Genomic DNA, 14,411 nt, shown 5'->3' with positions numbered 1-14,411 from the left:
GCAGGCAGTCAACCAGTTGACAGTCAATCGATTGATGAGGTTAGCGTTTGTTCGAATGCAGAAGGACATCAGCAGGCAACCAGGAGGCTGGCGGGCCTGTTCAAGCGTCGCACTATCAAAGCGGAAGTCATTTTCCTACGTTAATTGACAACGAGCCAAGTGGGGCGAGGAGGACGACAAGGACGAGGCAGAGCTATGGCAGAAAACGACGTTGATGGTGTCGCCGACTGTCTCCTTGTCTATCAATCAGTCAACCAACTTTTCACCCAGCCGAGAGAAAGCCCAAAACCCCAGCAACAGTGCCAAGTCCCACGTCCCAGCCCACTTTCAGTTCGCATTTGTTATGGAGAAGAGTTTTCGCATTGTTCAAAATGGATTTTCCCGTTGGTTTGGTTTTAAATGCAAAGCTTAATGAACAGGGAACTGAACTGAGAGCGCTTAGAGGAGTTGGCCGTGCCCGGTTGGTTGGTGAATAACCTCAGGAGGCCGACCCGTGCCCCCTCCAACTGCTACGGGTGTAATAATTGTGACTGATTTTAGGGATTTGTGGTCTTTTGCCTGATTTAAGTTTTGTGGGATGTGTGCGCCATCGGGAACTCTCTGCAGCATAGAGAGCATTTGATGTGGTCGGTGGCAACCCAAAGACGACCTATACGGAGAGAGGGCGTGGATAGGGCAGTAAATAATTGATGTACAGACTATGCAGGATGGGCATTAGCACAACTCTTTAAGGCACAAATTTAGTTTCTTTCAACGTGCATATATTTTATGTATATATTTTTTTGTTACCTCGAACTTATTATTTATTAACTTATATTTTCTTTTCAGGTAATTCCACTAAAAATGCAATTAATATTAGATCTTCTCGTTCTGCTTCGAAGCCAACCAACCAACCGCGTAAGATTTTTTTCAATTTTTAACTTTTTTAATTTTTTCTACATATGTATGTATGTATGTTCGGATTGCTGGCCAACCGGCTTCAGAAATAATCATCGAAGCTGTGTCCAACTGATAAGTCAGTTTTTTATATAATTGGTTTTCCTTCTTTTTTGTTTAAAAGTAATGTCGAAACAGAACGTGAAGGGACGTGTGAGACGCTTCTTACGCGTCACAAATTTTATACCCGGCACTTAGTACTACATCTGTACATTAGCGGTTTTTTGTCAAATTTTAAATTTGTTCTTCATCTGTCATCTACATCAACAACACTTCTCACACCAACACGCTCCTTTAGCTCGCCCCCCTTCCCTAGACCCACAGAGTGTGAATGAGAGAATGACCAAAAAACAAATATAAGCTGTGGGACGGGGTGGGTTTAGCCACGGCTAAGGCAGAGGCGGAGGAACGGCAGGGGCAGACGCCACACACTGCGCGAAGGAGAGTGTGAATGAGAGAATATGCAAAAAACAAATAAGCTGCGGGACGGGGTGGGTTTGGCCACTGCTAATTAATTTCTTCATTGTGGCTATAATAATGCTCCAATACTGCCCCAATTTGGTGATCTGGTAGATATGGTTTTAGTTTTCTGCTATCTTCAAAATTGTAGATTTGGGAGGTTTTCGCCCTTTTGCGGAGGCGGAAGGGGGCGTGGCTCATTTTTGAAATACACTTGTAACAGTGTGAGCACACAGAAGTATGGATGCAAAATTTGGTGGCTCTAGCTTTTATGGTCTCTGAGATCCAGGCGCTCAACAAGACGGACGGGCGGACAGAAGGACAGACGGACAGTCGGACAGACGGATAGACAGACATGGCTCAATCGACTCGGCTATTGATGCTGATCAAGAATATATATACTTTAAGGGGTCGGAGACGTTTCCTTCTGTGCGTTACATACATTCACTTTGTGCACAAATACAATATACCCTATTTACTCTTCGAGTACCGGGCATAAAAACTAACATCTTTTTGTTGAAAGGAAGTCATATTCCTCGATTTTGAATTTGTGTTTAATATTACTAACTACCCAGAACTCTTATGGCTGAACATATAATTTGAACAGAAAGATGAATTATTTTTCTATAAAGGCGGCCTTTTTAAAGGATTTCTTCTTTGCTGTGTTGTTTTAGAAATATTGTTTAAACAAAAGGAGCCAATGCCAATATACGGTATTTTTGCAATCGAAAATTTTCTTGATAGGAAGTCTTTTTTATTGATTTTGAGATTCTGTTTAAAATTACCAACTTGCCAGGACTCCCTGGACAAATCATATAATTTTATCGGATAGATTAATCAATTTTCTATAATGGTTGCTAGTTTTATGTACCCTCTTTTATTTGGTTTTGTAGGAAATAAGGTTTGAAGAAACCTGGCCAATGCATTAACATTCAGTATGTAGTGCAATGTGTACGGTATAAAATATTGTATGTACATACATATGTACATAGGTACATATGTATGTTCGGATTGCTGGCCAACCGGCTTCAGAAATAATCATCGAAGCTGTGTCCAACTGATAAGTCAGTTTTTTAAATAATTGGTTTTCCTTCTTTTTTGTTTAAAAATAATGTGGCGGATTATTTTAAGGATTTCTTCTTTGCTGGGCAGTTTTAGAAATATGGTTTAAACAAAAGGGGCCAATGCCAATGTACGGTATTTTAGCAGTCGGAATTTTTGTTGATAGGAAGTCTTCTTTATTGATTTTGAGATTCTGTTTAAAATTACCAACTTGCCAGGACTCCCTGGACAAATCATATAATTTTATCGGATAGATTAATCAATTTTCTATAATGGTTGCTAGTTTTATGTACCCTCTTTTATTTGGTTTTGTAGGAAATAAGGTTTGAAGAAACCTGGCCAATGCATTAACATTCAGTATGTAGTGCAATGTGTACGGTATAAAATATTGTATGTACATAGGTACATATGTACATATGTACATATGTATGTTCGGATTGCTGGCCAACCGGCTTCTGAAATAAACATCGAAGCTGTGTCCAAATGATAAGTCAGTTTTTTAAATAATTGGTTTTCCTTCTTTTTTGTTTAAAAATAATGTGGCGGATTATTTTAAGGATTTCTTCTTTGCTGGGCAGTTTTAGAAATATGGTTTAAAGAAAAGGGGCCAATGCCAATGTACGGTATTTTTGCAATCGAAAATTTTCTTGATAGGAAGTCTTTTTTATCGATTTTTAGATTCTGTTTAAAATTACCAGCTTGCCAGGACTCCCAGGACAAATCATATAATTTTATCGGATAGATTAGTCAATTTTCTATAATGGTTGCTAGTTTTATGGACCCTCTTTTATTTGGTTTTGTAGGAAATAAGGTTTAAAGAAACCGGGCCCAATGCATTAAAGTTCAGTATGTAGGGAGTGCAATGTGTACGGTATAAAATATACGTATGTACATATGTATGTATGTAAATTCGGATTGCTGGCCAACCGGCTTCAGAGATAAATATGGAAGTTAGATACATATGTATGTCTAACTGATAAGTCAGTATTTTATATAATTGGTTTTCTTTCTTTTTTTTTTTGAAACAACAACAATTTGTGTAAACAAATGAACTAACAATTTTTGGTTGAAAGGAAGTCATATTCCTTGATTTTTTATACCCGGTACTCGAAGAGTAAATAGGGTATATTGTATTTGTGCGGATAACGGTTGTATGTAACGCACAGAAGGAAACGTTTCCGACCCCATAAAGTATATATATTCTTGATCAGCATCAATAGCCGAGTCGATTGAGCCATGTCTGTCTGTCCGTCTGTCCGTCCTGATGAGCGCCTAGTACTCAGAGACTATAAGAGCTAGAGCCACCAAATTTTGCATCCAGCCTTCTGTATGCTCACACTGTTACAAGTGTATTTCAAAAATGAGCCATTCCGTAGGGAATGGCCTTATCTATCAGATCACCAAATTGGGATCCGATTGGATCATTATTATAGCCACAATGAAGAAATTAATTTGCAGTAGCCAAACCCACCCCGTCCCGCAGCATTCACACTCTGCTTCGCGCTGTTTATGGCCTGGCCCCTGACACGTCACTGCCTCTGCCGCTGCCTCTGCCGCTGACTCTGCCTTGACTCTGCAGTGTGTGTTTCTAGGGGAGGGTGGCGAGCTAAAGGAGCGTGTTGGCGTGAGTAGTGTTGTTGATGTAGATGACAGATGAAGAAAAAATGTAAAATTTGACAAATTACCGCTAAAGTGCAGATGTAGTACTGAGTGCCGGGTATAAAAGTTGTGACGCGTAAGAAGCGTCTCACACGTCCCTTCTCGTTTTAATTTCTGTTTGATCCCCAATCCCTAATCTGTCCCACTGCTCTACCAGCCCATGGATCCCAGATGGCAAGGGGCACTCGCTCCGACCGCCAAAATTAGGGGCGCAAGTTTGGTGTAGAAACTTTACATATTGAAAATAAAGCATGCTTGGGGGCTCCGTTTTACAACTTCGCTAATATTCCTTAGCACGGCCTTAACCACCAATTTTCTTACCTAATATAGTTGAACCAGGAACTGTGGTTTGAAAAAAAAGAGCAGAGTCAGAGCTTAAAATAATGCATAAATTAGTAAAAATAATGCATTTATTTATTTTTATTCTTGCGTATTACACGTACACATAATCTTTTAACAGCTGCCTGGGGTACGCATGCCGTTGTCTTAGCGGTGAGTTTCGCTTTTATAAACTGCCACATCTATATACTGTATGGCTAGTGGTCACGCGTTAGTTCATTTGTCATAATACCTTTAAAAAATGTTGGTAACAATAGTTCGCACATTTATCGATATGTTATGTATATCGGTACGTATTCCACATCCCAAATTGCTATATTTGTTGTTTAAAACACCTGGAACCTTGGAAAAAAATTCGTATGTGTTTAATTAAATATAGTAAGTAATGTGTTTTTACGCCAGTCATTTATATCACAGATCGAAACGTGGATGCGATGCAAGCAAGTCAGCCGGAAAAGTTGTCAGCACTTACTCTGCAGGCACGCCAAAAGGCATGACAAACAAAGAACATAATAACCAAAATATTGAGAATTTAAAGCGATATAGTAAAAGGAAAAAAAAAACAATTGAAAGATGTCCACAGAAGAGCATGTGTGGCGAGCGCATGTTGTAAAATGCTTACGCGAACGCAATCGTAAGGAATGTGAAAATTTCAAGGAAATAATTGAGCAAAGTAAGACACGGAGCAGAGCGTAAGTCACTTCGATGGTACTTTGTGGCTATTCGACTCTGTTCGCTTATTCATCACACATATGTATGCATGTTTAATAATTTTTTTGGTATTTTAGACAACCGACTTATAGACCATGTCGCCCAACTAAAATCGGACAATCTTAAGTTATCAGTAGAAAATGAACAGCTACGTAGTGCAATGTCAACAGGTGGCACCGGCTCCCATGTGGCTATAGCTACTCTCGAAAAAAAGTTGCTAAGTCAACAAGAAGAACTCACAGAACTTCACAAAAGGAAGGGGGAAAACTCCCAGTTGATTGTTGACCTAAATATGAAAGTAGAGCAACAAAGAATAATTATGTCTGAAAGGGAGCACAGGTAAATATATAGTGAAAATAAAATTTCATTATTTAGTGTTTACATTTTGTAGCCTTGCTGAGCAACAAACGCACAATAATCGATTGCGTGCAGAGGTCCATTTGCTCCATTCGAGCTTAGAAGAACTTAAGAAACTCAACAATACTCTGCTGGATGAGCATACAGCTCTTCAGCTAGCGTTTAGCTCACTAGAGGACAAAATGCGAGGCATTCAAGTAAGTTTTTATTGTATTTTGCAATTAAAACGATCACTAAAGCCTAGTGTTAGTTGACTTCTACGATTAAATACTTCAAAATAAATTAGGACTTCTCTAAGGCTAATGTGCATTTAAATTGTGTGTGGCTGGCAAAATTTTGATTGGAGTGGCTCGTAAATATAACGTGTTCACGATAGTGTAACGACCTAGGTCCTTTGTGAGTATGTCCACATGTTTTTCCATAGCAAGACTAATAAAACTAAGCAGGATTATAATTCTTGACGAAATCAGTTTTCATTTAGTATACCCAGAAAAGTAAACAAATACAATACTTAATCAGCTTTAACATGTATGTATGTATGCACATGCATCGTACATTTATAAAACATGAATTTTAGAATCCAACGTTCGTCTGCACTTGAAACAGTTATTTATCAAATTATTAAATGGTTTGGTGTGGAATCCTAAATATTCATATGAATGCATGTTTGGAGATGGATCAGTTCGTTTCACCTTTATGATACCTGTATATTACGTAGAAGTATTGATATATTTTCTAAGCAGCCCCATTATCATTTGAGCGCCTATTATGCAATACACTCCTAAAGCGAGTAAAATATTTTCATAGATTCCTGCAGTAGTCTGTAGTTGTCTCAAATATAAAGATGAAAACCGTTTTCACTAAAGAGCTCGTTGTTTTCCATAAATTCACAGGATGAAAATCGTTGCTTACTGGAACGCCTAATGCGTTATAAGTCAAAAGATGCCGACAAACTGAATGAGGAAAATGAAAGCATTATAAGGTATCTATGCTAACTTTGAATTCAAATCATTAATTGTTTCACTTTCATCTTAAATTTACCATAACGATTTTCATTTATTGGTGAAATCAATGGAAATTTCTATGCAGTATATGATGTATGCTCTGAATGTTTGGACATACATGCATACATACATAGGTACAAACATTGCAAAGTTACGATAAGTACTGATACAAACCATATGTTTGCTAGTCTAGCTTATCTGTTGCTTATACTATATATGGATATTTGCTTATATGTATGTACGTATGTATGTTTGTGGGACAGTCGGCCAATTTGTTAATTTTACTGTACACATTTGCAAACGCTGAGAAGAGCAAACCATTAAAATGAACATTTTCAATTGCACCATTCATTGTGATTTGCTCTTAAGTTTTTTGGTTCAATATATAAATGTATAACCGTTTTTAAAAATATCTAGAAAAAGACTGCCGTCAATTTTCAGGAAACGTTCGGCTAAACTAAAACGTGACCTCGAAGACGCTGTTCGTGAACCGAGTGCGTCAAGTAATAGTGCGCCTACGGCTGGTATAACATCATTGCACCGTAACTCCACAAGTCCTGCCCAATTTATTGGTGGTATTATAACTGACGACGACTTTGACGAGGCAACGATAAATGGCGCCATGGAAGCCATAGGTCTTGATGATACTGAATATATAAACGCTCGTTTTACAGCGGGCGAAGTTTGTGAAACAACTCGAGCTTCCATAGACGCTCTTAAAGCTACAGGTTATTTAGGGCAAGAAAATCCGACAAAGATTCTCTTGAAATTCGAGGCACATGAAAACGAGTCGCATGCAGTACGTTGGAGTCCCGTGGAGCGCATGGTAGCTACAGGCGGCGCTGATCGAAAAGTCAAGCTATGGGATATTGGCAAAAGTAAGTGGCAAATTCATATAATGGATGAATTTACCCGTTTTCTCGTAATGAGGCATTCTTTCCTTTATTCGTAGAAAAACGTATTCAGCATGTTAGTGTGTGCTTCCATATAAAATATTGTATTTATGGTCGGAGCAATGAGCGTAACGCACAGAAGGAAACATTTCAGACCCCATAAAGTATATATATTCTCGATCAGCATCAATAGCCGAGTCTATGTTTGTCTGTCCGTCTGACCGTCCCTCTAGATGAGCGCCTGGATATCAAAGACTATAAGAGCTAGAATCACCAAATTTTGTGTGAAGACTCGTGATATCAAGCTGTTAAAAGTGTGTTTCAGAATTTCGCCGCGCCCCCTTCCGACCCCACAAAGGGCGAAAATCTCTCAAATCCAAAATTTTTAAGTTAAGAAAAAACTATTCCGTAAGGAATTGCCATATCTATTACATTACCGAATCAAGATCGGCTCAGATCATTGTTATAGCCAGAATAAAGAAATGTATCTTGCAGAGGCTTCCCCCACCTCTTCCAGCAGCCTTGCTCATTCCTACTCGTTTTTATACCCGGTACTCGAAGAGTAAATAGGGTATATTGTATTTGTGCACAAAGTGAATGTATGTAACGCACAGAAGAAAACGTTTCCGACCCCATAAAGTATATATATTCTTGATCAGCATCAATAGCCGAGTCGATTGAGCCTTGTCTGTCTGTCCGTCCGTCTGTCCGTCCGTCTTGTTGAGCGCCTGGATCTCAGAGACCATAAAAGCTGGAGCCACCAAATTTTGCATCCATACTTCTGTATGCTCACACTGTTACAAGTGTATTTCAAAAATGAGCCACGCCCCCGTCCGTAAAACTAAAAAACCCATTCCGTAGGGAATGACCATATCCATCAGATCACCAAATTTGGATCCGATTGGATCATTATTATAGCCACAATGAAGAAATTAATTTGCAGTGGCCAAACCCACCCCGTCCCGCAGCTTATATTTGTTTTTTACACATTCTATCATTCACACTCTGCTTCGCGCAGTTTGTGACCTCTGCCTCTGACACGTCTCTGCTTCTGCCGCCACTCTGGCGCGTCTCTGCCCTGACTCTGCAGTGTGTTGCTCTAGGGGAGTGTGGCGAGCTAAAGAAGCGTGTTGGCGTGAGTAGTGTTGTTGATGTAGATGACAGATGAAGAAATAATGTAAAATTTGACAAATAACCGCTAAGGTGCAGATGTAGTACTGAGTGCCGGGTATAAAAGTTGTGACGCGTAAGAAGCGTCTCACACGTCCCTTCTCGTTTTCCGTATATTTACGTTTGTACATATACATACATATACAGGTATTTCTAGATATATTTCTAGCTGGTTTCTAAGATACCAAAATGTATTATCATATGTATCTTTGTAAAGAAAATATTGTTTTGTATTATAGATTCAACAGAGCCACGTGCAGTTTTGAGTGGGAGTAGCGCTGGCATCAACTCTGTGGACTTTGATTCCACGGGTGCGTACATATTGGGAACATCCAACGATTACGGCGCTAGAGTGTGGACGGTGATAGATAATCGGTTAAGGGTGAGTTAAAGAATTTTATCCAGAAAATGTTGCGATTTGTTAGTCAACAAATTGTTAAGCTGTAGCTGTGTACATAGGAACCAAAGATTTAATACTTTAATATACTTAACGATTAACACTGCAATTATTGGTCATAATCTAAAACTTTGGAACACGAAAACCGTTATCCGACACTGTAAACTATTTTTATTTTCTTGATACGGATGATAAACCAAGTCGATTAGGATTGAATGCGTTGTGACCGTGTTGACCGCAGGGAATTGAGATCTAGCCATTCATAGCATTTTTACATTTGTACGAAGATCTTATAGTACAGACTTTATGGTTTTTACCAGTTCTCTGAAACTCATAGTAAAAACATATTTCGAGGCAGTGTCGTGCTGACATGACTTCGACATCACCTGTCCCGTTTCTTTGTATGTATGAATTTGGTGGTGGTTAAGAAAAAAAGTAAACAATGTTCGGTCGGAGCTGGCGACATGCAAACAATGTTGTTTAGTACTAAATAAGGAATAGGACCGAAGCGCAGTGGCTTTTGTTGAAAAGGTGAGAGTGAAACAGGACTTGACATTAAATAAGTAAACGCTGCCTTGTTTGGTGATAAGCATGTGAAATGTATACAAACGTTTCTGATTTCCAGAAAATGTTTGATAGGGATGCAACGGATTGTCACCTATGTAAATATTTTGTATACCCGTAAAAAGACTCGAGACAGTCAGACAGCCAGAAGGATCCGATTCCATAAAGTAATTATGTTTCAGTTTACCCGCTCAGAAATGTTAATTGTGTAAAAATTGAGGTTCAGACTAAAGATATTTCTTATATGTCAACTGACAATAGAACTTATAGTCCACATGCAGTTGGCCTGAATAGCAGCAGTATTATCCTCATTGCTCCAAGCTTCATCTTAAGCCTGGTCAGGTGAGAGCAACGAGATCAGCGATTTCATCCATTTATGCTGCACATGGTCAGCATGCGAATAAACATACAATTGCAATTTCTTCCTGCTTCTTCACGTTCTCTATCTATGTGATACACCGCCTCTTCTAACTGGTATTTCTGGATTGACATTTAAACGGTTCTTTTGCGACCAACTGGATACTGTAACTGAAGACTAGCGCCGCTGTACTGCAACATTAAAATGAGCACACTGACTTGTACGGCCTCTAGCCACATTGCCATCAAACATCCATCTGACTGTAATTTGCTAAGTTATTATTTACATAGCTCAAAAGTCTTTACTCAATATAGATTACAATCTGAATTATTCAAAATTTACAAATCGAATTCTTGAATGTACATATTTAAAATGTTTTGCAAGAATAGATTCTATGTTTTTAAAGAAGAGGTGCTATAAACAGAACAGTATAAGAAACTAACATGTCTAATCGCGTTAAAAGAATTTCTCTTTTAGCTTCTTCTCACTTGAAAAAAAGTGCAAGACTTGATTTTGGAACATATTCGGTAATTTGTGCTTTCATTATTCTTGATACCAAGTCATACCAAAACTTGACTCTTGACAACCAAACAAGATCGCGTTTGAAAATGTATATTAGTAGTCAAGTAATATGTATGAATATCAAAATTTCGAAAGAGAATTTACTCTTCGAAAAACGGCAAGACGCCGGCACTGAGCAGAGAGACGCATGATGCGCTCTTTATCCAAACAAAGAATTTATTCTCTCCAACTCTCCACATTGAAAGAGCTACTTACAGTCAAGCCCACTGCGCGTACATTGACCGTTCGCCTTGACCGGTTGCCGGTGGAAAATCAGCTTAAATGCTCTTTCTTTATACTAACATATAAGGGCAAAAGCATCCAAACGAGCGAGACTAAAACTTGGTCAAAAAATTGCAGAAATGTAATTAAAAATTGTCTTCTATACACTTAAGCATAGCGTTTTTCATTATTTAACCTGAAGATAGTGAACATATTTGTACCACTGAACAATATGCGGCTCGCTTTTTATCTTTGACTCAACATAGCTAGTACGATTTATGTTATCTTCGAACTTTTAACCTATGTATACATATGTATAATAAAAAGGAAAAAACTGACGTCTAAGGTTAAACTCAGTTTAAAAAGTAAACACAGTTGTAAATCAAAAATGCTCCTTTTTTGCTGGAGTAGATTTTTGTATGTTTATAATAGCTTCGCGAATCTGCTAAATTTGTATTTTTTTAAAGAGATGCATTTAAAAGTGTGACAGTTATTTCGGGCCTATTCTGTTTATACATACATATGTATGTATGTACATATGTGCATATGTAGGTAAATTTTGATGATACTGAAGAAAAACATGCCTAAGTAGAAGATTTTATTGAACATTTGAATTCTTTCGTCCCGTCAAGGATAACGTGCGTTAGCAATTTGTTAAAATTTTGACTCACAAACTGGTCAATAACGTTGATTCATGCAGCTCAAAGTTAAGCAGAAATTGCTGCTACTACACCAAATCCGTCCCACCAGATGACGTATCAATAAACTGTTATGCGGCAGTTACATACATATGTGTACTGCACAGAATACGAGTTGATTTACGATTCCAAGGACGCAATTAAATGTCTAAGACCACTTTAATTGTTCTGGTGAAATATACTTATTCTAAGCCATCAGTCTGCTACAAATGTGATCTATGTTTTGCCAAAAAAGGGTTCGTTGTCGCCTGGACCAAACAAAATAAATTTGTATGCTACATATGTACATACATACATATACAGTTGTGTTCAATGAAATAGTAGTGCCGCGCCACACAATTTTCACAACTATTTTTGAGACCCTTCCAGTCTTTTGAATTGAACAAGTGATACCTTTTTGGAAAGCCTGAAATGTTCACATTAGAACCCAGAAAGAATCCTGAAACATTTGCTTTCCATCTTCTTGTTTTACATGACTTTACTTACTTGGCGCGGCACTACTATTTCATTGAACACAACTGTATATAGTCCACGCTCATGATGTCGTCTTTCTGCTGCGCGTTGTAAAAAATGTTTGTTTTTTAATGGTCTAACTGTCTGTCTTGTCATTTCTCCTATTGAAGCACACGTTGACGGGCCATAGTGGCAAAGTAATGGCCGCAAAATATGTACAAGAGCCAATAAAAGTAGTAACCGGAAGTCATGATCGTACCTTGAAGATTTGGGATTTGCGCAGCATTGCTTGTATAGAAACTAAATTTGCTGGATCAAGTTGCAATGATCTCGTCACAACAGACAGCCTTGGTTCAACGATTATAAGTGGGCATTACGATAAGAAAATTCGTTTCTGGGATATACGTACTGAAAAACAGGCAGATGATGTCTTAATGCCGGCGAAAATCACTTCCCTCGACTTATCAAAGGGTGAGTACTCCTTGCAACAGAAAAAGCATCCCAAAAATTACATTATGAATGGCCAAATATATTCCATAGATTGCAATTACCTCATATGTTCAGTAAGAGACGATACAATAAAGTTATTAGATTTACGGAAGAACCAAGTTATATCAACTTTCACGTAAGTTCGCAGTAAGCGATGAAGTAAAGAACATAAAAAGAACATACTTTATCTTTCGGCAGAAATGAAAACTTTAAAATCAGCTGTGATTTTGCTCGGGCTTCCTTTAACTCGACTGGTTTAAAAATTGCCTGTGGATCTGCGGATGGTGCAATATATATTTGGAATGTTAACGGTTTTTTAGAAACTACTCTTAAAGGACACAGGTGGGTGGTTACAAACATATACAATTGCGTTTGTAGATATTGTATGTCTTTATGCTCATTATATAGTTAACGTCTTTTAAGCCCTAACCAAGATAGTTTTGGAATCAATTTTTTCCACAGTACAGCGGTAAATGCGGTCAGCTGGAGCACCAATAGCAATTTGCTGGCTTCTGTAGGAAAAAGCAAACGCTGCATCATATATTCGGACTCCTAGCCCTTTATATTGCCGTAGAGGTAATCAGTTATATAATACTGAAATACTGATAGTCACTGTGTACATATGTACATACATAACAGACATTCGGAGTCTGTTGTAGATAGTACATTTGGTCCTCTGTTGTTAAAGGTAAATTCCATGCTGACTTTTTCCTTTTTAATAAGTTCTTATATATATTTAAATGTAAAAATAGTAAAACTGTGTATCAAATATATTTATTCAAGTATGGTATTTTCCAACTATTAAAATAAAATATAAATATTGGTTTGACTATCTACGATGTACAAAAACTAGTACTTATTTATAAATACATACACGTGTATGCACATACATACATATGTACATATGTATATTTATTCAAATAGAAAGAAGTAATGCTTTTGAGACTATGACTTTTCAAACAGTGAATTATAGTCAGATGTTAAAATAATTTTAAAAATTTTAAAATTAGAGAAGAAGGTACATATGTACATATGTATGTGCGATATCGGTATTCGTTATAAGCATCAAAGCCATTTGGCTTTTCCATGGCCCTAAAGCTATCTATATAAAAAGCGTATCAAAAAGTTGCTTATAGTTTAATTACCATATAATATAACTAGATATGAAAAGCTTCGCCCCACGAAGATTTTTTTATTGCTGGTTTTTCCTATATTCTTGTATGGTCCAACCTTTCAGAAATTATTTGATTTCGATGAGTCAGGCATTGGACAATGGCACATAAAAATAAAACTTAGCAGATAATTTGTTTCCCTTTCTTCATTAAAAGTAAAAGCAGAAGTATCGATAAAAATTCCTTTATATTACACCGTCGATTATAAATTTGTTCAGCACTTTGCTACGCTCAAATAAGGAAGCCTCTTTATCTACTAAAAATGTTCTTATAAACTTTTCCATTATGTATATTCCTACTGTGTGCCATGCCATACATACATAAGTACATATGTACACGCGTATACCTTAATAAAACGAGAAGGGACGTGTGAGACGCTTCTTACGCGTCACAACTTTTATACCCGGCACTCAGTACTACATCTGCAACTTAGCGGTTATTTGTCAAATTTTAAATTTTTTCTTCATCTGTCATCTACATCAACAACACTACTCACGCCAACACGCTCCTTTAGCTCGCCACCCTCCCCTATAGACACACACTGCAGAGTCGCGGCAGAGTCAGCGGCAGAGGCAGCGGCAGAGGCAGCGGCAGCGGCAGAGGCAGAGGCAGTGACGTGTCAGGGGCCAGGCCATAAACAGCGCGAAGCAGAGTGTGAATGCTGCGGGACGGGGTGGGTTTGGCTACTGCAAATTAATTTCTTCATTGTGGCTATAATAATGATCCAATTGTATCCCAATTTGGTGATCTGATAGATATGGTAATTCCCTACGGAATGGCGTTTTTAGTTTTCTGCTATCTTCAAAATTGTAGATTTGGGAGGTTTTCGCCCTTTTGCGGAGGCGGAAGGGGGGCGTGGCTCATTTTTTGAAATACACTTGTAACAGTGTGAGCATACAGAAGTCTG

General features: G+C 38.0%; 1 protein-coding gene across 3 annotated transcripts; it reads left to right on the top strand.

The window, feature by feature from the left end:
- Positions 1 to 4,744: 4,744 nt before the first annotated feature.
- On the top strand, positions 4,745 to 13,102 carry LOC117897467 (autophagy-related protein 16). 3 transcript variants are annotated; one of them, XM_034806318.1, is made up of 11 exons: positions 4,745 to 4,812; positions 4,873 to 5,128; positions 5,244 to 5,505; positions 5,558 to 5,720; positions 6,417 to 6,505; positions 6,969 to 7,405; positions 8,830 to 8,972; positions 12,014 to 12,314; positions 12,384 to 12,468; positions 12,531 to 12,674; positions 12,795 to 13,102. In XM_034806318.1, exons 2-11 carry the CDS (start codon positions 5,029 to 5,031, stop codon positions 12,886 to 12,888), a joined length of 1,818 nt encoding a protein of 605 aa, XP_034662209.1. In that variant the 5' UTR covers positions 4,745 to 4,812; positions 4,873 to 5,028; the 3' UTR covers positions 12,889 to 13,102. The 3 variants fall into 3 exon arrangements, with proteins under 3 accessions (XP_034662209.1, XP_034662207.1, XP_034662208.1); XM_034806316.1 differs by having other exon boundaries at positions 6,945 to 7,405; XM_034806317.1 differs by lacking the exon at positions 4,745 to 4,812 and having other exon boundaries at positions 4,847 to 5,128; positions 6,945 to 7,405.
- Positions 13,103 to 14,411: the final 1,309 nt, after the last annotated feature.

This window comes from Drosophila subobscura, chromosome O (genome assembly GCF_008121235.1).
Source record: "Drosophila subobscura isolate 14011-0131.10 chromosome O, UCBerk_Dsub_1.0, whole genome shotgun sequence".
Classification (NCBI taxonomy): Eukaryota; Metazoa; Arthropoda; class Insecta; order Diptera; family Drosophilidae; genus Drosophila; species Drosophila subobscura.
Note: the sequence above shows the minus strand (reverse complement) of the source record. Positions and strands in the feature narration are given on the sequence as shown.